At 51.2% G+C, this 25624-nt stretch overlaps 1 protein-coding gene across 7 annotated transcripts in view; it reads left to right on the forward strand.

Annotated features, from left to right (window-relative positions):
• Positions 1–25624, forward strand: part of ANO6 (anoctamin 6) — a 170462-nt gene that overhangs the window by 43715 nt on the left and 101123 nt on the right. For 6 of the 7 annotated variants that reach the window (XM_036889477.2, XM_057491877.1, XM_057491878.1 and 3 more), the window contains one exon: positions 9788–9867. The exons of the other annotated variant lie outside the window; for it this stretch is intronic. In XM_036889477.2, the coding sequence (XP_036745372.2) occupies positions 9788–9867 (80 nt within the window). The remainder of the gene's footprint in view (positions 1–9787; positions 9868–25624) is intronic. 7 annotated transcript variants of the gene reach the window in all.

Genomic DNA, 25624 nt, shown 5'->3' on the forward strand with positions numbered 1-25624 from the left:
AGCACCCCCCAGCTGGTGTCCTGCATATCCTTGCACACCCCTCAGGGCCTGGTTGAGGGGCGACCACCCCCAGCCCCCTGCCAGGCTGACTGAGGAGTCTCTTCTTCGGGTTCCCTGCCCTGTGCAGGTCCCTGGATGGCCTCCTGGGTTCACTTACCTAAAGCCTTCACGTGTAAAAGTCTTAATGGCCATCTTTACATCTCTAAGACCTGTACTGCTCAGCTCATATTGCATGCTAATAAATAACAGGCTTTATTCTGTGCAGTCTGATGCTCGTGTGAACTTTGGTACATGGGAAGGAGTGTCCTTAGTCAGGAGATGAACTCACGAAGGAGCAGTAACTTAAGACATCTGATCCTGAAACAAGCCTCGGGATCATTATGCTCTCTGGGGAGAGGCAGTCTGATTTAAGAGTCATTTGTATTATTATTATTCCTGTAATTAGCATGTTAAATGCATATGTTGAGAAAATTTAAATACTTTACGTCTCTAAGATGACTTTGCTATATTCAGATGACCTGCTCATTTGTAAAATCTCAATTATATCACTACTTTGAGCTATTTTCTGGAGTAGAAATGCCTGAACCGCGTTAGCTGTATCTGGCCAGCTGCAGGATAGCCCCATGATTGACGTCCCTGTTGGATTCTGGAAGAAATGGCCTTCCACCCCCTCATAAAGAGCCCGCACGGGGCCGGGACGGTCCTGCTGGGATCGGCCTGCCCCCCCTCGTCACCAGGTGCCGCCCCGCCCCCAGCTGGCAGCGAACCCGTATTCCAAGCCACAGAAGCGAAGTGTTGTGGAAGAAGCGGTGCAAGGAGCTTGTTTTTCTGTGGAGCAAACAGCCTGCGCTCAGACACCTTCCAAAGCGTTACATTCCCAGCTGAGAGGCCGGGGTCGTGAGGCCGGAGTCCTCGGGCCGCCCCGTCCCCAGGGCCATCCGGGGGGCACCGTCTAGGGGGCTGCCGCCTCCTTCCCATGCCACGGGGTCTGAGCTTCCCTCCTCAGCCGGCCGTCCCTAGAGCGGTCCCTGCAGCCAGGGTGGCCGTCACCCCGGCCCCGCCTTCCACAGAGGGAGAGGCCAGATCCAGATTGGGGCCGCTTCCCAGCAGACCCCCAAGGCTGCTGGGCTGCTGAGGGGCGAGTGAGGAGGGGCTTTTCCTACCGGGGTGGCACTGGGCCCTCCTCATGTTTCCGCAGTCGGTGCAGTGGCCGAACATGCACTGAAGTCGCCTTCACCATGTGGCACCCAGTCCGGTCAACCTGAAAAAACACATGGACCATTCAGACTGCCCCCCTTGGAAGGAGGTCCTGTCGTCTGTGATTTAACGGATGGCTTAACAATGGACCCATACATTCAAAATGCAATGTACATGACCGAGAAAAAGTAATGAATAATGCAGTGGAGATGCATGGAAACGGGGCTTACGTGTTTCCACAGTTCCCCATTCTCAGTGTTAGACTTAATTCACATACGCTTTTCTAATTTTCGACGTAATAGACAATGTAATAAACTCCTGTCAGCATTTTTGTTTCTTTAAAGTCTTTGCCCCTTTTTAAAACAATGAAAAGTGTTGGAAAGGAAAGCACCCGGCTGGGTGCCTCAGGGAAGTCAGGTACAGTGAGACGAGAGACCGAAGTCGAGAAAGCAAAGTGAGTTTTAATGCCCTTTGCACAGAGTGGCAGGGCGGGCTGCCCCAGGTGAGACAGGCAGGCGGGTGCTCATTCCGAGGCTGCTTCTGCACGGTGTTGGCAGGGCCGAGAGGCCCTTGATTGGCAGCTGTCAGCCCTCTAGCCTTGCTCTGATTGGTGAAATGGGGACAGGGGCCGTGCTGTGCCTGTGCCTCTCATGTTTCCTGTCTGGGGGAACCCTGGACATTTCCTGAGTCACTCTTGGACCCTGTGGCTTCATCTGATTAACTCCTTGAGTCATTTCTGGCTTTCTGGCTCTATTTGATCAGCCCCCTGAGTCTTCTTTGGGGGCCCCTTCTCCTCTCCATCCGGCTCATTTGTGTCTTTCTGCCTGACAAAAAGAAGGTCGGGGAAGTTCAAACGTAACACTTTCCCTCTCGTGGAATACTTGTAGCTGACAGCTGCCCGGTGTTAGTGTGTGCACAGACCTGCCGAACACTTCACGTTCCTGACGAGTCAAAACTCTACTGGAGACAGAAACCTCTGAAAGATGAGGGTTTATGGGGCCCTCACAGAGGCATCCACGTCAGGACGGAGTCCCGGGACAGGCAGTTTCTGCGTCCTGTCCTCCCGACTCGAGGAACGGCACCCTGAAGAGGGTCTCAGGGAAAGGGAGCTCTCCAAGCTCACACTGGCTGCTGAGCAGGCAGGTGGGCTGGCGTGGGGACTGGTGGCCGGTCCGCAGAGAAGGCTCGTCGGGCGCTGGGGGCTGCGGTGGTCCGGGGGACCTCCTAGATGCCCGTTGGCATGACCTCACCCCGGAATGTGGGGTTTCTGGTCAGCCCTTGGTGTCCACTTTACCATGCCTGCCTCGCTCTCACTCCCTGGCCCTTGTGTCACTTAATTTGGAACATTTCAGAATTTTTCCTTATCATGCCACAGCTCCTTTTACCTTCAGAACAACCCTGAGAAGAAGCTCTGCTATCCCCTTTCCCAGGTGTAGACTCTGAGGCATCAAAAAGGGTGAATTAAGCTGCCCGAGGTTCCAAAGTTGGGGAGGGGGAGGGGTGGGACTTGCATTCAGGTCTCCCTGCCTCCAGCAGCCAGACCCACAGAGGCCTGTCGTTCAGCAGATAATTCGGGACTAATTACCTTGTAGGCCCCGGCACTAGGCTAAGGGTTCAGCCACAAACAAGGCAAAACCGTGGAACTCACATAATATATGCAAATTAAGTACTTATTCATTAAGTGCTGTTAAAAAAATAATAAAGTGAGTGCATCTGAGGATCTAATTGTCTTTATTTTGCCCTGCATGAACCAGGCACTGTCCCGTCCAGCAGGTAGAGAGATGCCGCAGGATTGTACGAAATGGGTGGGTTTTGTAGGATGGAGGGTGGGGCACTGAGTCACTAGCAAAAGGAAAGAAGGGATGGTCTCAGGAGAGGTCCCCTTCCCTGAGGGGAGGGGCAGAGGTCTTATCCTGCAGATCCCCCCCTCTTCCCTCTGGGGGGTGGAGAGGGCCATGGGACAGGTCACCTCTCTGGTGTTGGCCAGAAAATGCCTGACTGCCTCATTCATCAGGAGGCAGGAACTGCAGTGAGGTGAGGCATTAAGCCCCGTTTTGGTGACTTGGCCCAGTGGACGTGACTCCACATTGTGCCTGTGCTGTCTTTTTAACAGTGCAAAAGGAAGGGCGAGGTGACAGATCAAGTTGGGGTGCAAGTGGCCCCTGTGAGGCAGCGACGTGAGCGGAGACTAGAGTACTGGGCAAGAGCCCCCTGCCACGGCCAGGGTGGGCGGTGGGGGGTGTCCTGGGTGGTTGCAGCGCAGCCCGCGGGCTCCTGAGTTAAATCGTCTCTCCTGCTCTGTAACTGGACGATCTCAGACAATAGCTGACTTTTCTGTGCCTCTTCCCTGATGTGAAGGTCATTTAACACCTTCACCATGTAGGACTGCTTTGAGGATGAAATGGGTTCCCACGTGAAGGAGGCTCAGCTCTAGTGAGGCCCGGAGCAGGGTGAGCCCTCTTTGTCAGCTCTTGCTGGCTGATCCCTTGGTGGGGGGGTGGCTTGTTCCTGGGCAGACTCTGAAAATTCAGCTGACGAGGTCTATTGAGGCGTTGACTGTGGGGGTCCGAGGAAAGGAGTCAGGGATTGCCCCAATAATTTTGGCCTGATTGGGTGCATTTGGGGGCCATTTCCTACATGGGGAAGGTGTTCTCGGGAGAGAAGGTGCGTTGAGGTGGAGGTGAAGGACTTCCATGTGGAGATGCTTCCTGACGTGGTCGTGTTTGGAATAATGTTCACTGTAGAAACTTTGGAAAACATAGACAAATATTAAGAAGATAGTAAAAATACCTGCCATTCCACTGCCCATTAGTTTTTGCTTAAATTATTTTTTACCCCTACACAAATTTTGGGTCATCCAGTACTTCCAGGTTTGTCTCTTTTATGTACTCTTCAGGTGATTGGAAAATGGCTTATGGTAAAGGGGGCATTAAAGTGTAGGCAGCTGGAGAGGCCCTGGCACCACGGGTGCCCGACACCCCCGCCCCCCGACGGCAGTCAGCACTCGCCCCTAGGGGCTCTGCCTAGAGAGGGCAGAGCACGCACAGGCTTGTTCTGCTTGGCTAAGAATGCCCAGCCCTTGCCACCAGCTACACCCTCAATTGCTAGCAGGTTGTTTTAGCTACATTATTTTTTCATTATGGTAAAATACACATGACCCAACATTTCCTGCAGGACCACTTTGAAGGCACAGGTCAGCGGAATCATGTCCCTGTTTGGTCTTGTGCCACCATCCCCGCCATCCGTCCTTGAACTGTTAAAACTTGAGGAACTAGAACTCTGCACCCATTAGGCAATAACTTCTCCCTCATCCCCTCCCCCAGAGCCTCTGGCAAGCCTCTTTGCTTTCTGTGAATTTGACTGCTCCAGGGACCTCAGATGAGTGGCATCCTGTGGCATTTGTCCTGTTGTGACTGGCTTAATTCACTTAGCGTGAGGTCCTTAGGATTCGTGCAGGTGGTGTGTGTCAGGATCTGCATGTGAGGCTGAGGGTGATTCTGGTGTGTGTTTTGTTTATCAGTCGAGGGACCTCGAACTGCTCCCATCATTGCTTTGTTCTATCACTATTTTTCAAGAAAAGCTTGTCTGCTTTTTGTGAATTCTTTTTTGACTTGTACTCACAGTGCTGTCCTAACTCCTTATCAACTTGTGTTTATCATCAGGGGCCCCCTTGGAATTATTCACAGCAGCTCAGGAAACAAATTAGGTTATTCAAAAAGATGTCCAGTTTTGGAATTGGACAGATTCAGATTCCCATTTTGTAGTTCCTAGTGGTTGATTTCAGGCAACTAATAACCTCAAATTTTCCATCACCTATAAAAAGTAGGATAAAATTAGGGTTAAATAAGGTCAGACAGTCAGAAGTGCCAGACACAAAATAGCTCACTCAGGAAATTTCATTTTTCATTTTTCATATCTGGTTCCATGCACATGAATGTAATTCATATAGAGGTTTATTTTTTACAACATGCTTTTGAATTGTCATTTGTATTCTTTGCGCAAAGAACCAGAGGAAGTAATTTTATTAACAGCTTCAGATAAGTAACCCAAGAGTAAGTTCCTGCCTAGGATCACGCAGCTAAATTGCAGTATCAGGACCTGAACACAGTCAATCCCCTTACTCCGTGCCCAGTGCCCTTTGCTCCAGGCCCCAGTCTGTTGTTACCTGCTGTCTCTCATCTATTCCTGCGTCTCTGATCATTTTGGTGGCGGCCAGTCACCTAACAGAGATGCCGGTGGGACCCAGCCACCTCCCTGCTGGTGGTTTGAGCACGTCAAATGGAGGCCTGGTTACTTTTGTTACTTACCAGGTACTTTGGTTTTTACCTGTGAGTTTTCTGATGGGTAATAGGCTGTCCTGGTTATAAAATTAGAGACCGTGACTCTTTTTACCAGCCAGTTAAAATGAGTCTCAGTCAGCTCTGCTAGTGGAATTGTCTGTCTGTCTTGCAGTTGGGACAATAAATGTCAGTCACTCCATTTCTGATTGACAGACAAGCAGTCTGTGAACTGCGACTTCCTGCCGGGGTGCCCACTGTGCGGCCAGCAGCCCCTTAATGTGACTGGACCTTCAGGGGTCTCTCCTGGGCCCTCCGTCTGCTTACTGCAAATAAGGAGGAATAGCACCTCCACCGACTCTATCGCTTTCCTCTTACTTTACTAACTACACTGAAAGCTTTACACATAGGCTCTGTGTTTCATTTGAACTGTTTCGAGACCAATTACTATTCAGTTCAGGAAAAGTAGATATTTAGTGGGTTTCTTTTGCTCTAAATCCTCAGTTATTTGACTTTTCCCTGTGGGAAACCAGTGGGATGTACTGTACATGGGTGCTCCGTTTCCCGGAGCATTCTTGCAGTGTCCTGTAAGTGCATCTAGCTTAGCGCTTACCCATTAGCCTAAAGTCAACATTTGTTACATCTCAGATTCCTTAAGAAAAGGCATTTTCTGCTGCATCTGCTGTCTACAGGGCCTAACAACACAGTGACCATGCAAAATGCAAACCAGGTGGTGGATGTCCGGTGCACCTGACTTTCACTGTGCGCCCAGACAGCATTCCATTGACAGATCAGACCAGAGCCCTCCTCGTGGCAGAGTAACTGGCTTTCAGTTCTCCGGTCAGCCGTGTGACAGGCATGTCACGTAGATCCCAAAGACGTTTGTATTCCACGTGCCAAAGCCGATGGGCGAATCGTGATGCCATTCAGGTTCATACTTCGGTTGTGTGAGGCGAGGCATTGTGACAATATTAAGAATGTATTTCAAAATACTCCATTAAAAATATTATATACAGAAGGATAAAGTGAACATTTTTGCCTTTGTAGAATTTTTTTTTCCCTGATTCTGCCCTATTTCAATAAAGAGCTGCCAAGGGGCACCTTGATTTTGACTGTTTTCTGTTTGCTGAGAAATTAATGTTTTCAGCTGCGTTAGATTATCAGCAATGAGAGTCTCAAATGGTAACTGGAGCCCTTCAGTAGTGGAAGTATAATTATCATATTAGCATCATAATCATCTGCTTCTCGGCACTATCTAAGGTCGTGAGAGCAACAGATGCAGCTTTGTTCTACCCTGATGATGTTTCAATAAAGCCATTTCTGTTTTTATTCACTCGAATTTGCAGTTTCTCCTTTGTGTTGACATTAAGCAGTGAGTCTATTAGTTCCCATTAACAGCAGAATAACAAACTATAAATAGTTCTATATTTCCTCTCACCAGTCCTTCAAGCTGCATAGATGCTTCTTGCTTGATAGAACATCTGGGTCATAGATCTTGTTTCCCCTGTTTTTAGGCAAATGCATGCTTTCTTAAGCCTGATTATAAAGGAATCCAGATAAATATAAAAGTCAAGTCACTCCATCAGACTTACAGTATCATTTAAAAAACTGCAGTGTTATATTTTATGGACTTGCTAGTTCTGCCAAGAAACAATGTATCATAAACACCACATGTAATTTCTTTCTGATCTAAATTTTATCAAAAGGTTAGGTCTTTTCTTCCTAATGGGAACCAACTTGCAAAATACCAATTTCAAACACCCTCCTAGCCACTAGTATAAACACATTTTTACAGGTTTTAAAAGTGGCCTGAAGATGATCTTAGTAACATGTTCTGATGTTGCCATAGCCAGTTTATTCCGGTTCCCAGTGTCACGGCCTAATGACCTCACCCCCCGGGAATCCTCAGAGCAAAGCACCTTCAGTGCGGCTTCGGCTGTGGCTCCCCTCCACGGTCTCGTTTCTGCGTGGCCTCGCCTTAGGGGGCCCGTGATGAGCTCAGGTTTTCAAATGAATTAGATCCTTTGCTTGGTGGTCCTCATGCCCCTGGCATTTCCTTTCTGTTCATAGGAGTCCAGTGACACGAGTTTAGTGGACAAGATTCTGAGCAAACCTGGGATCTAACCCAGACGTGGGGTCTTTCATAGCGGTGTGCCAGCCTGAGTGCTGGCGCTGAATTACTGGCTGATGTTTTGGTCTTGGTACTCAGTCCCTGACGGATCTCTCACCATCTCCCCCTCAAGTGGCTGGCAATCTTTAGGGCCACTGAAGGGAACTTCTCTGGACCGACGGGAACCCAGCCTTTTCTTTTACAAAAGCTTCTAGTGGATTAAAAAAAAAATTAGTATGCCTCAAAAAAGAAGTCTCTGCAAAGCCAAGATAACATCAAACTTCATAAAATTAAAAGTAATTTCTTAACATAATTCAATGTTCCTTGGTTCTCAGTCTCCCCAGTTTTAAGGCCAGTTTGTCCGGTGAGGATCCTTTTTGGATCCTCGTATTGCTCATTGTTGTTGTGATATTGTGATTTGTAGCAAGAAATACCTTACAGATTCGGTCTTCTGCAGTGCCTGGCACGGAGCCCCTAAAGCCTTTGGAATTCCCTAAGGGAGGAGAGTGATAAGGTATCTTTTGTTAATGAGTGACTTTGGAAAGCCCCTAGGCAACCACGTGGTGGGGGCTGGTTGCAAGGGGAACCCGGCAGGTGACTAGAGGGTTGAAGCCTTCCGTCCCCAACCCTGACCTCCAGAGAAGGGCGAGAGACAAGGCGGGAGCACCGCCAGTGGCCCTTGATGGTCACACAACCCTGCCTGTGTGATGACGCCTCCATAGAACCCCCAAGGCTGCCTCTGCAGAGCCTCGGGTCGGCGTGCACATGGAGAGGAGCGTTCAGAGGGCCGGGGATCCCCGCTTCCCACATAGCCTGACCCTTGTGCTCACCTGGCTGTTGCCCCATATCATCTATAAAACCCTTACGATAAAACTGGTAGACGTGAGTAATGCTTCTCTGGGCTCCGTGAGCCGCTCAGGCAAATGACTCAGACCTGAGGTGGGGGTGGTGGGAACGACCGCCTGTCAGTCAGAAGCACAGGTGACAGCCTGGAGATTCGGTTGACCCGGAAGTGGGAGCCTCCTGAGGGTCTGAGCCCTTGGCCTGTGGAACCTGATGCGACCTGAAGACAGTGTCAGAGTTGAGTTAATTATCTGGTGGTGTGGGGAAAAAAGCACACACTGCAGTTACGTTCCTTTTTTACTTTTCTAGTAGTCGGATTTGTTCAAGAGACTGGACTTGCTAATAAATTAGAATATTTATTTAAATATATTTAAATGTTTACTAATCTGTAAATGTGTTTAAACATTTAAGAACATTTAAGTTTATTTAAGAACATTTTCCTACATGGCCAAAATGACACCATTTCCCTTTCAATGTTAGTAATTCCTTAATATAAGACCACACTGTATCAATGTTTTTAAGTCTTTTACATCTGGTTTGTTTAAACCAGCTTCCAACCCAGAACCACATACTGCAAACGGACGTCTTGCTCTCTCAGTATCTATTCATCTGGAATAATCTCTTTTATTCACGTCAGGAATTTATTGACAAGCCGAGGCTGGTGGGTGTCCTGCAGAGCTGCCCACCTCCTGGACTGGCTCTCTGACCCCTCTAACACCAAGCTGCCCGGTGTAGTGACCACTAATTGCGTGCAGCAAACGACCTTCTAAGACTTAGTACAAAAAAAAAGGTGAAATGTTCAATTCATATTTTTTTGATATTGAGTATGTGTTCAAATGATAATCTAGGTATATATGGTTAAATACATACTACTACTAAAATCAATTATTCATTAATCTATCTGCTAGAAAATTTTATTGGTCTCCCAGTATGTTTCCATCAGAGAGTGCTATTCAACAGATCTTACAGCAGAAAATTGCTACCCCAAAATGACTCCACGTCCATTTTCTGGGACAGAGTAGGAAAAAGAACATCCGAAAGCTACCGTGTTCTGGCTCGAGCTTTATAACCTTCAGTCGCTGTGTCCTTCCTTGTAGAATCTAAATGATTTTCCATGGTAGATCCAGCCTGGACGTTTTAGGGCCCTGCAAACACCGCATTGTCCAACAGAAGGAAGAGGTGCTAAGGATTTTTGGTGCCCCGATAGCTCAAGTGCCACTAACTTGAGCAAACCCGCAAGTGTGCATCCGATGCGAAATATGGGCATTAAGCCCGTGCTGCCGACGCAAAAGCAAGAAAGTCCGTGAGCCGATGGAAGTTCACGCTGCATTTATTTTTGTATTTATTTGTTTCTTTCTAGTGTTGGAAAACCTTGGCCAGACGACCGTCACCAGGTTTGGAGCCCTGGAAAGTGAGCCTGATTTCCTGACTCCCGAGTTTGTGAGTACCACTGCGTTCTCTTAGACTTGTGCTGCTTGGCTGGAGAGCCTCAGGGTGGAGAACAAGTCCTTCATGTGAACGTTTGCCCCGTGGCTGGCACAGGTCCCAGTGGCAGTGGCTCTGTGTGGGGCACTCTGGAGTTCTGGGGGACAGGGCGCTGAGCTGCAGTGCTGGTGGGCGCGTTCTCCACACTGCTCACGATCACAGATGGGGGCTCGTTCTGCCGCACACAGCGTCGCATTTCTGAAAGCCCCTCCCCTCACTGGTGCCCTCACTGTTGGGGTCTGTGGGCAGTGACCCCAGAAGCCAGTCTGCAGAGCACTTGCAGATGCACCGACAATCCGAGTCCCCTTTCATCTGGAGCCTTAAGTAATATGACCTATTTGGGTGTATCTCGTGGGGCTGGGATATGCTGTTGGTTGTTCCAGGAGGGGAACTAAATGCTCTCACTAGATCAGACTCATTAAGGGTTAGCCATGGTCCTACCCACGAGGAATTAAAAATCTTACTAGATGCTACTGTGATTTTATTCATGCCTTGTTTAAAGAAAATTAAGCATATAGTGTGCCTCGTGCAGAATGTCCTTACTAAATAGATTTTATATTAAGCTCACATAAAGAGAGGGGTGGGGAAAAGTGTTTCTCTGACCCATGTACCATATTATTGCACCAGATGTGTAGAAAAGCATGCCAGGATCCACCCACGTTTACTGGTTTTCATCCTCTGCTTCAAATGTCCTTGCCGACCACAATGCAAAAATCTTTCTCGGTTTATTTTCAAAGTGTGATATACAGTCACCACTCCAGTAATTGGTGGAGCATAGTTGTATTATTGCTGAAGATAGAAAAAACTCATTTGTGTGTCTCTCTTCTCACTCACTCTTTGTGGATTGCCTACCCCCTTCTGCCAGGAGTATGGAAACCAGGCCATGCTCCGGACCTAGAACGGGCCCACGTGACGCTGCACCCACAGTGCCATTTCATTTCAAAGTGTGGGGATCCTGTGGGGCACCAGCAGGTCGCCTACTGTGAAAATCACTTGGATGTAATAGAAAGACATAGTATTCGATGGCTCTTCTGTTACACCCAGTGAGATTTTGAGAGAAGGGAAATGGTGGGCGCTCACCAATAGTCCTGTGTCTACTGCCGAGGAGTGTTGTGGTTTTTCTCACTTCTGCAGTTAGCGCCCCACCGCAGAATGGACACAGAGAGTTCACACTGAGTGTGATGCTGGCACAGACTAACAGAGCTGGTCCTCTTCTGTTTTGATTTTCTCACTGCCTTTGCCGACAACCTTTAAGCAGCGAATGTGGTCTAAAAAGAGCCATGCGCAGTCAGAGGCTGGTGCGCTTGTGCACACATACATAGCTCACGCCAGTTCCCTGTGCGAAAATAAATGCATTTTTCTCCAGAACAGATTGTTGTGCGTTACGATGTCTGAGGTTGGCATCTGGTAATTACAGTGAAAACTTTCTCCCTCCTCCCGTGTTGGCTTCTTGAGCACCACATTCCCCTGTTCAGGTGTGAAGACGGCAGGGAAGGGGGGTCTGAACTAGAATGGCCAGGGGTGGAACTCGGGGGGTCACAGAGTACACTTCCTGTTCTGAGATACTTGTCTGAACAGTGAGTCTGGGAACACCCAACTGAAAGGAGGTTTTTTAGGCTAAATTTCCTTTTTGTTTTTTTTTTTCGTTCTCATGCCTCAGGAATAGAGTCATTTCATGCGACCGCACTGGTGAAGCTGAGCTTGTTAATCACAGGTTCCTTACACGAGCGCTTGGTGACAGACCTCTGTCCCCTGGCTGGTACCTTTCTCTGATCGCACGTCATGCTGTGTTCGAGAAGGATGTGGTTTTCTCGCGCCTCAGGTGTCCGCGCCTGCTCAGCGTGTGCCCTGCGGTGCACCCGGCTGTGGGGCCTGCCCTGCCTGCCCCCCTTTGCCCGCACCCTCCCCGCCCGTCCGCAGCAGGCACGTCTGTCCCCACCGCTGTCTCCATGGCAGACAGGCAGGAGCTGTATCGTATGGGCGCCTTGGGAGCTGGGTCCTGGGGGACCGGGCGTGGCGCCAGAGGGCAGCCTTTTCTGTGGCTGCAGCATCAGTCAGACCTGCGGCTCCAGGGGGCCGGCGGTTTGGGTAAATGCCAGGACAGAGTCAGGTAAGTGGGTCCAAACCTAGATGAGAACCAGAACCGGGAGACTGTGCAGACCTGGGCGAAGGGTCATGGGTAGAGCCCCGGCCGCAGAGGGATGCGGAGCCTGGTGCCTGCACACAGCGCACCGTTCGTGCCGTGCGGCGAGCAGGGCGGGCCGCGCTTCCTCACCGGCGTTTCCTCCAGAATCCCCGTTTCCTTCCTTGGAGAGGAGGCCCGAGGGAGCCGTGCTGGCCGAGCACCCTCGCTACAGCAGGGCTGGCACGTCTGAGCCCGGGCGCCCGGGAGGCGAGGAGCGGGCATGGCCAGGGCTGCACTAGCCCAGGGAATAAGCGCTGGGGTGACGCCCACCCTTCGTTCTCTGCAAGGCCCACATGGGGGCTCTGCCCTTGGCCGACTGGTGATCTGCCATCTGTGCCGTGTCCCCTCCGCCTCCCTGTGTCCCCCTGACCTCCCTGCTTCCCCCTTCCACCTCCCCTGCCCCCCACCTCATGTCCTCCTGACCTCCCTGTGTTCCCCAAACTCTCCATGCCCCCCACCTCATGTGCCCCCATCTCCCGTGTCCCACCTCCCATGTCCGCCCACCCTCACGTGTTCCCCTTCAGCTCCCCATGGCCCCCCAATCCCTGTGCACCCCCCCACCTCCCAGACCTGCTCTGAGGTGAGGAAGGTGTGTGTGGGGGTCCAGGTGAGAGCTCTCTGGCTGAATGCTGACTTGACAGGGGTGGCTGGGTGCACTCGCCATGCTAGAAAGCCATCCCAAGCCCGGTTCCGCTTTTTGCTTATGCACAATGGAAGTCTGTTGTATAACCTGCTTTATTTACTGAACATTTTCCCAGCGGGCTTCCCCGCCGTTCTGTGGCGGTACAGCGGACACACGGCACCGAGTCAGTGCGAGCGTCCAGCTCCCACGGCTCTTCCTCTGACAGTACTGTTACCTCTCTGGCATTACCTGTTCCCTGTGCCCATGCACTGTTCAATCACACTATAATTTTCGAAACAGTTAGTCAAGGGGGCCCTCATCAAGGAAGTGGCAGCATGGCCAGATGCCCTGGGACTGGCGACCATGTATGGGACATGGACCTGAAAATAGACTGGGTGCGTGATGAGCTGTGCCGAGCTCCGGGGACCGGGGCTGGCGACAGTGCGGCTGGGGACTGGGCACCAGATGCCCACATGGCCTCGTAGAGTTCAGACTTGGAAGCGGAATTGCAGACCTAGGCAGTCCGGTCAAAGCCAAGGGTGGGGGCTGTCCACATGGTCACGGAGCAAGTAAAGGCCTGCCATAGGGCCCCAAGGCGTAGGGAAAAACTGGGCTTGAGGGGATGACAGAGGGAGAGACTGGGTGGTGGTCAGGGCTCTTTCTAGAAACCCTGCGTGTGCTGCCACTGACCGGGGCTCACATGGCCGACCGCCTGTACCCAGCTGGGGAGGGGGAGGTGCGGGGAAGACCTCCCGTCTATCAGTGGTCCGTGTGCTCCGGCGAGCGGCAGAGGAGCCGGGCTGCAGCCGGCGCGAGAGCTCACGGCACAGGGAAGGTGAGGAACTGCACTTGGCGATCCGAGTCGCCCTAGTAATACCCCTTTTCTGGCCCGTCCAGAACTTGAGGTTTATATACACCTGTCCTGGCCTTTGAGAGCAGGAAGATTCTTACCACCATCTCATGCCAAACTCGTGCTGTTTTTGTTTAACTTCTACCAAGTTTAGAGTAAATAATAGTTTAGGCTGGCAGAGGAGTAGTGGGGTTACATTAGGATAAACCAGGGAAGATGTTGAGAAACCACAGGCTTTAGAAAAACTAGAGAAATAGATTGAGAAAGGTGAGGGTTCAAATGGAGCAAATATATGTTCCTTTCATTCAGCCCTTGGGGTGATACGGTGAGAAGGAGGCCTGGAGAGTAATGAACCTTTGCAGTTCTGTGTCACTGGCTCCTTTTATGAGGGATGATACTACTTTATTGAAAAAACCGTTACTCCTAGAAATTCTAATTTGATTGTCTTCAACTAGATGGAAATATATGTGATCCCCAACAACATTGGAATATTAATCCACTTAACAAATATTTACATGATATCTACTATTTGGGGCACTCTAGCGAACAAGCAGAAAACAGAATCTGAGCTTACATTTTGGTGGGGGAGACACAGAACACAAAATTAATAAGACACACAGGATGCCACGTGACGGTGATCCTTGGAGAAAGATGAATTAGGGATTGTACCTGGGGCGGCCCGGGCAGGGGGTGGTCGCAGTTTGAATAGGTTCAGGGCGTGTCTCACAGATCGGGTGTTGAGAGGCGGGCAAGGGGAAGATCTGCCGGTGCAGATGCTGGGGCGTGTGGTCTGGAAACGCAGGTGAGGAGCATGCTGGGCAGGGGGCGTGGCAGGAACACAGGGCTTGGGGTGCGAGAGTTCGTGGTGTGTCTGAGGAGGTGGAAGGAGGCGCCGTGGCGGGCAGAGTGCAGGGTGGTGAGGACCGTGGGCAGTGGGGGCTGCATAGGCTGCAGTAAGCGCTCTCGTTTCACTCTGAGCTGGGAAGTCACTTGAGGGTCAGCCTTCGCAGGATCGATGGGGATTCTGGGCAGAGGAGCCTTCTGACCCGTGTCGCGGTGGAGGGCCAGGCGCGAAGCCGGGAGGCCTCCTGGGCCTTCCACAGTCCACGTGCGCGGTGGGCTTGCGGGTGGCAGCGAGGCACGCTCGAGTTCTCAGTGTGTTCTGAAGGTCGGTGCGCTGAGAGAGCAGGTGTGTGAGAAAAGAGCCGTCAAGGGTGACGCTGAGGTTCTGGACTCGGGAGACGGTGGAGGGGTGGGTTGCAGAGGAAAACGAAAAATGTTTTGGATAGTGTAAAGCGTGGGCCATCCGAGTGGGGGTGTCGATGCGCAGTTGGATATATGAGTCCGGAGTTAACGGGGGGTCCAGCTGGAGATCTGGGGGTCGTACAGCCGGCACACGGGTGGTGGTAAGGCTGTGGGCCTGAGTGACAGCAGGGGAGTGAGTGACACGGTAGGGAGGGGATCCCGGCTGAGCCCTGCTCAGTGTTTACAGGCCAGGAGGTGAGGGCAGCCGGGGAAGTAGGAGGAGAACGAGGGGGTCCTGGAGGCCACGTGAGTGCAGTGACAGGCACAGGGCATGGCCAGGTGCGCGGCTGAGGGGGGAAAACTCAGTGGAGGCGACTCTGACGCGAGAGGAGAAACCGGATACGCAGGATGTAGGAGAAACTTTCAAACATTTTTTGCTGCACGAGAATGCAGAGAGAAGAGGATTGTTCTCTGAAGGGGGTTAGGGTGAGGAGAGGCTTTTCGTTAGTGTTAAGGTGGCAGGAATCACCCTTTGTCAGCTGGTGGGAATAATCCCACAGGGAGGGAGAATCTGAACCCAAGAGTGTTGAATAGCAAAGGGTTAGATTTAACCAGTTTTGTGGTTCCTCCAAGTCAGCTCAGAAGCAAGACAAAGCTTAAGAGAGTTCATGGGGTGTTTACAAGAGAGTAGAGGGCCAGGACCTGAGGAAGGCGGGGAAACAGGGTCCTTTGACTTAGACCCTGCTGGGGTTTGATAATGTTTGGAGGCGGGCATTAGAGAGGGTGAGCTAGAAAAGTGGGTGGTGGAGTCGGAGAGTCGGATGTCTGTGGTGACACGAGGCAGGCGTGGCAGGTCCAGTGCAGACAAGGCCTGGGATGGGAGCTGGAGTGAGGGGTGGGACAGCAGGGCTGCAAGGACAGGGGGATGGAAGGGTGTGAGGATGTGGAGGTCCTCAGGAACCTGGTCAGGGGGAGTGGACTGGAGAAGAACGGATCTGAGCCGAGGCGTGATGCTCCCAGGAGTGAGGGGCCGTGACTCAGCGATGGCTGCAGAAGGAGGTGGCAGAGAGGCAGGGGGGGCAGTCTGAGGAGTGGCAGGTGGAAGGCAGGGGCAGCTGAAGTGGGGCGTGTGGGCACTGGGGCATCTGAGGGGTTCTCAGCTGCAGGCAGCTGTCCTGTGTGTCGTAGGTCTGGGGGCATCGCTGGCCTCTACCAGGAGCTGCAAAGGTCCCTCGCTCCTGTGTAGCAACCAGATATGTGCAGACATTGCTAAATGTCCCCTGGGGGCAGAAATGCCCTCATTTGGGACGAACACTGAGAAGGCACTGAGCTCAGTGGTGTCCTTATATGAGGTTGTTTCTTGGGAGTGGGGTGCTGCTCTGACCCAGGCTAGAGCGGCTTATGAGCAGGAGAAAAGAAGGCAGAAAATGCTGACCTCTTCCCAGGAGTTTGCCTAGGAAGGGCTGGTGAGCGAGGGAGCCAGAGAGAGAGGGTGCGGTCCGGGGGACAGTGTGAGGGGGCCGGGATGGCTTCCTGCTGTCGCCTGGGCAGACTGGAGTGGGGGTCCACCTGGGGTGGGGGGGCGGTCGGATCCAGGGAGCAGCAGGCCCTGGTTCGCAGAGGCCCAGGCGCCCCCAGGTCGGAGGAGCGTCTCCTAAGGGCGGGAGCAGCGGGGCCACTACGGCATGTCAGAAGCTGAGGGGTCCCATCGTATCCCACAGTGGTGGGCGCTGAGGACCCAGAAGGGACAACTGGGCCTTTGAAGTAGCTGTGGGGTACAGGGGACCTCGCTGACCCAGAAGAACCTAGAGAAAGTTCTAGGGTTTCAGGGCAGTGGTGATGGCCTGTGTGGGGCCAGCGAGCCTGAATTTGCAGTTGTACCAGCCCCTCGCCCACTGTGGCCTCCCCAACACCACCCAGATGCCAGGAGAGCAGGTGGCAGGCCTGAGCCAGGGCCCGGGCTCTGTGAGTGGGCGTGGTGGGAGGGGCAGGGTATGGCGGGGGCGACACTGAGGCGGTGAGCTGGGAAACGGGGAACACGCCCTGCACGAGGTGGGGGCAGGAAAGAGGACTGGCCGATTGGTTAGGAAAAGCCGCAGGCCTCTGAGGTCATCGTGAGATGAGCAGATGTCAGGCAGCGGGGTTCTTGTGGCTTTAGACAGGACTCTTCTAGCCATGGCAAGGCCTGGGGTGGGGCAGGGGCAGATAGTGTGTGGTGACAAGAAGTCAGGTTCCTGGGGCGCAGGTGGTGGCCCATCTGTGGGCACAGGGGTCCCGGCGGACTGGGAAGGGAGGGGAGGGGGGTCCAGGCCAGCGTGCCGGTGAGCCAGGAGCAGTGGCGCAGAAGAAGGAAACGCTAGGCTCTAGGATCCTCGGAGTATATTTTACTTGAGGGACCTAAAAGGAGCTGTTTTCCCCCAAGACCATGGAGTCCAGCTCACGGAGCAGAGGGCCCGTCCTCTGGCCTGAGGAGCAGCATGTGAGGGCGCCGCATGCCAGCCCCCCACTTCTGCAGGCTCTGTTTCCAGGTGGTCCCAGGGCCCGATCTAACCTTCCTAACCCGCAGCCCTCCCGAATCCCAGCCTTTGTTTTCATTATTTCTGGTCTGAATGGTGCTGTGGCTGGTGGAAGAGGTGAGGGTTACTTCATGGGTCAGCCTGGGATCCCCCCGGCTAGTCCCAGAAACCCGACTGAGTCCAAGGTCTGCTTCCAGCTCCCAGGATCTTCAGGATTGGGAGGCTGGGAATGAGGGGGACCCTGGGCTCCAGCATTTCTTCACCTGGACTGACTAAACGCTGTGTGCTGTGAACAGAGAAACAGGGTGGCTTTGCCTCGAGGCCTTGGCACTGTTCCCACCACACTCAGAGAAAAGAGACTCAGCCAGAACAAGGGAATCCAACAGAGGAGTATTAACTCGGCACAGGAGGGAGTGAGATAGGAGATAAACTGCTGGGAGGAGCGGCCGATGGCCCGGGGTGGGGGTGTGTGGCACTCACGGGGGGATCCACGCGGCAAGCCCGTTCGCTGCACGTGCAAGAGCAGAAGGGGCGCCGTGCCCTCGGCACCAGTGAGGAGGAAGGTGGTCCTGCCCCTTGTCTTCGTGTGGCCGGTTCAGAAGCTGCATATGTGGATGTGTCAGGATTGTGGGGTAGGAGCGAAAACAGGCCGACGCACCAGCTGAGTCACGGCTCTGGAATGCAGAGCGCATGTCCCGGAACAGTCAGGACCGGCGGTCAGGGGAGGCCAGCAGGACCAGACGAGCTAATGACAGCTTTTCTCCAAGTGCGAACCTGCTACCATTCTGTACTCATGATCTTCTGAAACACTCCAGTCTTATTTTTACCATTATTCCTAAAAAATGAGAACAAAATGAGTCCAGAGTGAATGAGTGAATCAAGGATGAGCCTGATGAGGAGAAGAGACGAGGTCTGGATTTGAGTCATGTCAGACCCCGAAGAAGCCGTGATCTGTCCAGAACCTGAGGAAGACAGTGTAATGGTGCAAGATGACAAAGAGAAAAGAGCTCACTAGCTTCTGAATTACTTTGGTCTTTTCTGCTAATGAAGGTGAACTTCAGGTTGAAATGGTTCAAGCCCCGATCAGGGGCCACAGGAGCCCATGCTGCCTGGCATGCATGCAGTTATTCCAAATGAGTTTAACCTTCCTGGCTATAAAAATTATGTATCATCTGTATCAACAGGGTATCAAAGGAGCTCTTAGACTTGCCCTGGAGCCACAGCTGGTAATCTTGCATTGCTATGTGGTGACAGAGTCGCTGGACAGGTGCCAGAAAAGCAGAGGGACAAATGCAACTGTTTGCAAAGAGGGGTGGGGTTAGGGTGGAAGTTGGACATAGAGGAAATTCTGATAAGTGGAGACATTGAAGCTGGAGCATTAATTTCTAGGAATATCACAGGATGAGATTTTTAAGCAAATGATTTGTGAACGGTAGAAAAACAAAAGGTCATCAGGAGTCAACACGTTCAGTAAAAGTACGTCAATCTGAACACTTTACTTTCTTCTTTAATGGGCATTTAGGCTGGTAGAACAGGAGAAAAGCATAGACGTTTTTGTGTGTTTTGATTTTAGCAAGGTGTGTGGAAAATACTGCATTTAAATACAGAGCAGAGAACTGTGGGCCCTGTGAGAGTGCTTGTCAGGATCATTGACCTCACCGGGACTATGGAATCCTGGACAGAAGTCAATTTCTAGAGGAGACAAACCTCAGTATGAATCGAAGAGCTCCTGCTCCTAATTCACAGCTATCAGCTGCTTCTGGAAAGCCCTGAGGAGCCGAGGCTAGTGACTGGTCATGTGAAAAGGCCAGGTGTGCAGCCAGCTGTGCACCGTGTGACCTGAGTCTGTAAGAGCAATGTGGGAAGGTCAGCGCACGCTCGGGTTGCATTTGCACCGACGTGTCCTCAGCTTCTCCCCTCCAGTGTGGTGAAGCCTCCCATGCCCCATTCCGGGTGCCCCACTTTAAGAGAAGGCATGTCGAGCAGAAGAGAGCTCAGCACAGCGTGGAGCTGGGTCCTGGCACTCAGGCAAGGACCTGACATCAAGTTTAAATCCTCGGCCGTCATAGCTGGTGGGCAGAGCTGCAAAATGCAGTCTTGGCACCTACAAACAGGACGTGTGCATAGGCAGGCGGATTCCATCTCGGTAGAAAGACATTCCCATAATTGAAATACTGCAGCTCCTTGGAGGGGCTCAGAGGGAGACAGCCGGGCAGCAGTCTGGGTCGGAGGTGATGAGTGCGCGAACCAGGGCGCGTCAGGGTGGGGGGGAAGGGCGTGCGTGTTGGATGTGCACCAGGACTTGGCAGCAGATGGAAAGGGGGGAATGAGAAAAGGAGAGGTGCTGGGCGTCCAGCACCCCAGTGAGTGCAAGGGCTCACTGATCAACCCGCACTTTATTTCACTTTCCCCTCACTCAGCCTGTTACCGTCACCAGCCCAATTCTGTAACTGACCAAATGCCTTCTTCCATGTGTTCTTTCTACCTGGTTTGTTCCCCTATGTTCAGAAATGCTAGGCTAAAATGCCTTGTGGATCCCTGCTCTTCAAAGTATCCCATTTGAAATTCAGCAAGCTGTCTGTTATCTGGGGAACGTCAAAATTAATTTGGCAGAAACGTGTGTGAGGAAATCAAGGAGGCCTGATGTTCTGCAGAGAGGTGCTGTCACTGCCGTGGGGCTGGTCAGCCATGAGCCATCCTGAAGCCGGGGATTGAGTTAGAGCCGAGAGTGTGCTGGCGAGCGGCCTGACCGAGCCGTGACCCAAAAAGCAGCATTAATGGGAAAAGCTGTAATAAAAATTTTAAGAGAAACACAGAACTTGATGGAAATGTACACACAGTGTGAATTCACAGGATTCCTGGAAAATTGAAAAGGGGAGACAGGTGGGATTTCAGCAGTAGCTATCCCTCCTGTATTTTGAACTTTTAATTAATTTGGAAGGCTTAAGAGTTTTGGAAAGAAGATTTTAAGTCTTCTTATTTTTGAATAAAAACGTCCCTCCAGTTAACTGTGATTTTCTTTATTTCAACAAATAATAATAAAAATTCATCTTTACTCTAAGTCTCAAATGTATTCCTTAAGTTCTGTCTCTGGTAAAAAAACAAAACTAAACTATGAACGTGTATTTATCCAGAAAGCCCTAATGGCTCCTTCAAAAGAAAATGCATTTACAGTTCCTTCTCCCAAGTCACTTTTTGAGATACAGAATAATGTGACCTGACAGATTGTAATAACTACCAAAGAGAATTTTCATTAATTATGATGTGGATCTTTATGATGTTAATATGAATTAGAATTTATCAAGTCACAACCATACTGGTGGCTGGTGTAGAATTTGACTGCTAAGTCCAAATCCTTTAAAATAAAAACACACAGTGAAAGTTTTGACAGATCATTTGGTCATGGTATGATCAGTGATGTTGCCGCCATTTCATGGACTCTTGATACTCTTAAGTGTTTTCAAAAAGTAAATATGTTGTCCTGTAAAATAGGAAGTAAGAGGGTTGAAGAAGAGAGAAGTGAATGAGGTGAGGTACTGCTGAGACTTCGAAAAGTATCTTCATTTAAGTTTTCTTTACTTTTTGTAAGGGAAAGTCATTCTTGAACCCCCCGAGGAGGCTGGGTGTGGGCTGGAGTCCAGGGGATCAGAAGCCGTCTCCCTACACAGCTCTGCCCTCGGCCCCCTGCGGCCAGCCCGCTTCTCCTTTCAGGACCTCAGGCTCCGCATGTGGAAGAAGGAGAAGCATCAGATTTCCTCACTGGGGTGGTGTTCAGTGGCTGCACAGTGATTGAAAACCACTTTAGCTATTTTAAAAGCATATTCATAAAATAATAACAGTGTGAGAAGTCTTATCTAACATTTATGGGTGCTGGTAGTTGGTGAGCACATCAGCCACAGGGCTCAGCAGCCGTGAGGTGCCCGCAGCCCTCCCTTGCTCAGCCCGGCCATCCCCCGTCACGGGGACTCAGACTGTTGGTGTCAGGAGCTGGTTCTGTCCTCCTGAGAAAAGCACAAAGGTGACTTGTGCTCCTGAGAAAGTAGTCACAGGCGTTAGGGGTCCACCAGAGTATCAGCGGGTTGAGAACTGATCATACCCAGCAATATTATAAAATACCAACAGGACAGTCTATCAGTAAATAAATGTGCTGGGCACTGGCTAGTGGAATTTTCGATTGAACTAGAAATAAGCGCTGTTTAAATTATGCATTACCTTGAATAAACCACTGTTGTTTTCACTATGTTTTGCTGTAAAGTGCTCATTTGTCCAATCATTTATTGTTTATTAATCCTTGTGCTTCAAGGAATACACGCAGGACATCTCAGTGTTTACCCTCAAGGCCAGAAGTGGGCATTCTGTGGCCCCCCGTTCCCGGCACATTGTCTTACTACCCAACAAGCGTTAGTCATGAAGCTGGTGCTGGTCGGTGGGGTCATAGTGGGCGGTGTGCAGCGTTTGGGGAGCTCCAGAGTGTCCGCTTGGCATCGCACTAGCTGGAAACAGCTGACGTGTGCCCAGTTTGTACCAAGCATGGTTGATCTGGGGGTAGGAGGGATGCAGTTAGATAGCTCAGGGTCAAGTGCAGTGGTGGTGGATGGAGGTTGGCCCTGAGAGCTGACAAGACGAGGCAGTGTGGAGACAGCAATGTCCAGCAGGACTCCGGAGAAGCAGATGCTCTGGCTCTGTCTGACGGGATGGCTTCTAGCAGCATGTGGCTGTGGAGACACTTGAAATGTGGCCAGTGAAACAGAGGAGCTGAATTTTGTATTTTGTGTAATTTTAATTCATGTAAGTTGAGTAGCCACAGGTGGCTCGTAGCTACTGCACTGGCCCATGCATCTGTGGAGAGACCAGTCTGTGGGCGTGTCCAGGGTGCGCTGGGAGGAGAGACAGAAGGCAGGCGACCCAGCTAGTGGGTCACAGCGCAGGGTGGGCAGAAGCAGGTGGTGGAAAAGAAGAGGGTGAGATGAGAAACGAGGAGAGGCAGCCAAGGGTGACCTTCGTGGCTGGCCCCTCTCTGCCCTCCCGCTCCCCTCCTGCCCCCAGGCCCTTCCTGTCCGTCAGCGCCCTAGAGCCCGTCTCCGGGTCCTGCGTGCTCTCCCCACTGGCTTCCTGAGCTTCGAGTCTCTGTTAACAGCTCCCAAGTTCACACTTTTAAAGAGTGTAAAATGTAAGTTTCCTTAAAGAGGAAAGAGTCCGAGCGCATTCCTCTCAGCCCCGGATGCCTGGCGTCTGTGCTTGGGAATCTGGGACTCAGTCTTCCTTCCTGATCGCATCTCTCTCAGTCCTCCGACCTTTGGGGAGCAGAGCCGCCCTCTCAGCCCTCAAGCCGGAACCTCCAGCCCCTCCTGACCCCTGTTTCTGGCCTGCTGACTCCCAGCAAGGTGCAGCTTGCATCTGCCCCTTTGTCTGCACCGCTGACGTGCCCCCTCAAGGGGTTGCCCCTCTCTTCGCTTGACCCGCAGTCTCCTGGTAGCACTTTTGCCACTTGTCATCGATGTCTAAGCGATTCCCTTAAAAGCAGAAATCAGATCGTTTCATTCTTCCGTGGTGTGAAATGGAATTTCCCCGTTGCTTTATCCATCACATTGCAAAATGTCACAGGATAAAGGGTTAATTAAGTCCAGTTAATTTACTTAATATTTATTGATTTAGTAGTTCTACAACCTTGCTCAGCAGGTACTATGGGGAAACAGCACTGAAATATCCCTTGGGGCGTATGTTCTAGGGAGAGAGACAGACCTTACTCAAATAGTCATACAAATAACTAGACAATTAAAAGTGTGAGACATGACATTTAACAAGTGTGTAAGGTGCTCTGAGAGTATATAAGGAGGAGACCTAAGCTACCCAGAAGGTCAGGGGGAGTCTCAGTAAGGAGAAGCCGAGCCAGCCAGGGAAAGGGAGAGAAGGAGGTCCTAGGAGGTGGGAACTGCATGTGCGAAGACGGGAGGGAGATACTTCATTTTGACGGGATGCACTGTGACTGTGGAAGTTCCGATGGGCTTCAGAAACTGACATCGTTACTGGGATGGAACGTGGTCTTAGATTTTTCCTGGCCGTCTGGAGCAGCCTTTGGAAACCAAAAAGACTGAACCTTTATAAACTTGAATAAGATGGTCCTGTTGGACACTCTGACTTGAATGTGTTACCTCACGTCAGTTCAGTGGGTGTCTGTTGGCAAACTTCCCTAAGTGGTGCAGGTTAAAAACAAAGAGCTATTTCCTTCATTATGAGAATCCACTTAAATGACAGTATGCAAGCATAAAAATAGACATTGCATTATATATGTATTATATCATACTGTTATGATTAAGGCAAAATTAAGAGCCAAAATGAATGGCATAAAACAGCAGTTCTAAACTTTTTATGTTTTTACATTTTACACTCTTTAATAAAGTATGGACCCCACAGAGCTCTTTTAATGTGGGCATATGTATCAGTATTTACTGTTTTAGATCTTAAAACTGAAAAATTTAAATATTAATCTATAAACATAGCCAATAATAAACTCGACATACAACTCAACTAAGATTTCTGTGAAAAATAGCCATTTTCTAAAATAAAAATCAGTAAGAAGGGTGGCATTATGTTACATATTTTACAGCTCTCTAAGAGAAGACAGCAAGTTTCTTGTATCTGCTTCTGCAGTTAAAAGTTGGTGTATGTTGTTTTAATGTAAATATCTGAAGTGGATGCAGCCTTACACAGATAGGTAGTAAGAAAAGAGGAGTTTTGGGAAGTCCTTTCAGGTAGTTGTGGATATTCTTCTTTGATACCACAGTATATCTAGTGGTAGTCTCTTAAAGGTCGGTTGAATGTGGAACGAGAGCTTTTTGTGAACTAAAAATCTGTCTTCGTTTTGGATGGATCTTTATCTACGCATGACTTTTATCGCCAGCATAGGAAAATATCGGCTCACTGAGTAGCTCTTATGAATGTTGACCCATTTCATTACATGATATGAAAAAAAACTGCATTTGTTAAACACCTTCAGTTCCATTAGAAAAAACTTTGAATCTTGGGAAGCTGTTGAGTCTGCCGTGGAGAGCCCAAGTCCTCCTAAATCCTGATACTTGCTTGAAAGCTTGAATTTTATCATTAGCGATAAATATTGTCAGTTGTTTCCTTTGAAATGACAGTTTCACTTTGTTCATTTTTGGGAAAATATCTGCCACATATCCAAGTCTGCATGATGGAGTGTTATGTCGTCGTCTGTCAAGTAAAAGCTGTGTCTGAAAAAGACTGGCAGCTAGCAGCCCGGGTGCGCCCTTCCCCAGCACAGCCGTGGAAATGTGGGGGAGGGCCTCCTGGGTGCCCCCGTCTCTTCACACAGACGGTCACAAAGCCGTGCCCCGCGGGCCAGGGCCTGGGAAGGCTGGTAAGCGTTACAGCCCCAGCAAGAGCGCTGGAGTGCGTGCCTTCCTCCTGCTGGGAGCGCGTGGTGACGGATACACGGACGGCTGTGGGGCCTGGTGCCACCGCCCAGCTATGCTCAGATGCCAGCAGTGTGACCCACCGTCGCCTTTGCACCATCCCTGTGGATGTTAAGACAATGAGAAGGACCTGTAACATCTTAGTTTTATTATAAAAATGGTTGTGACCCTGTGGGCCCCCGGAGAGGGTCTCGGGAATGCCAGGGGCCCTCGGGACACGCATCCTTTGGCTCAGGCAGTAGGATAGTGAAAGAGGAGGAGGCGTGGAGCTGAATCGGGAGGGCTTCATGGAGGAAGACTGAGAGTTGGGGTTTGGGCAGCGGGAGGAGAAGGGCAGGGGTTGCAGGAGGAGAGGAGCAGAGGCAGGGGCCCCAGGACGCAGCGAGACACCGATGAGAAAGGGTGGCCGGCCTGCAGGGGCGGCAGTGGGAGGGATGCCCAGGGAAAGGGGCGTGATCGCCGCGTGCGGGGTCTTGGATGTCTGTCTGAGAAGCGTGCGCTCCCCGACGGCACTGGGAGCGAGTGCAGGCTGTGAGTCCTGTGACCCCGACGTGCGGTGGGACGTGCGTGCCGAGGGTACGAGGCGGACTGGCGGACAGGCAGCGGGTGTGAGGGGCCTGGGCCGCCGACTGTGGTGCAGCCCGTGGGGTCGAGAGCGCAGCGCAGTGATGGCGCCGGATGCGTCCGCGCGAAGTGGAGACCGATCGCTGCAAAGGCAGAGGCCACCCCAGGACTAAAGAAGAGCCGGAGGTGACCGGCATGTTGTATTTTATAACCCAGTTCCAGGGCCAAGGACCTTGTCAGGGGAAAGGCACAAAAACTGCGTGTTTCCCTACAAGGTCTCGCAGAAGGCTTTTT

This window comes from Manis pentadactyla, chromosome 14 (genome assembly GCF_030020395.1).
Source record: "Manis pentadactyla isolate mManPen7 chromosome 14, mManPen7.hap1, whole genome shotgun sequence".
In the NCBI taxonomy this organism is placed as follows: domain Eukaryota; kingdom Metazoa; phylum Chordata; class Mammalia; order Pholidota; family Manidae; genus Manis; species Manis pentadactyla.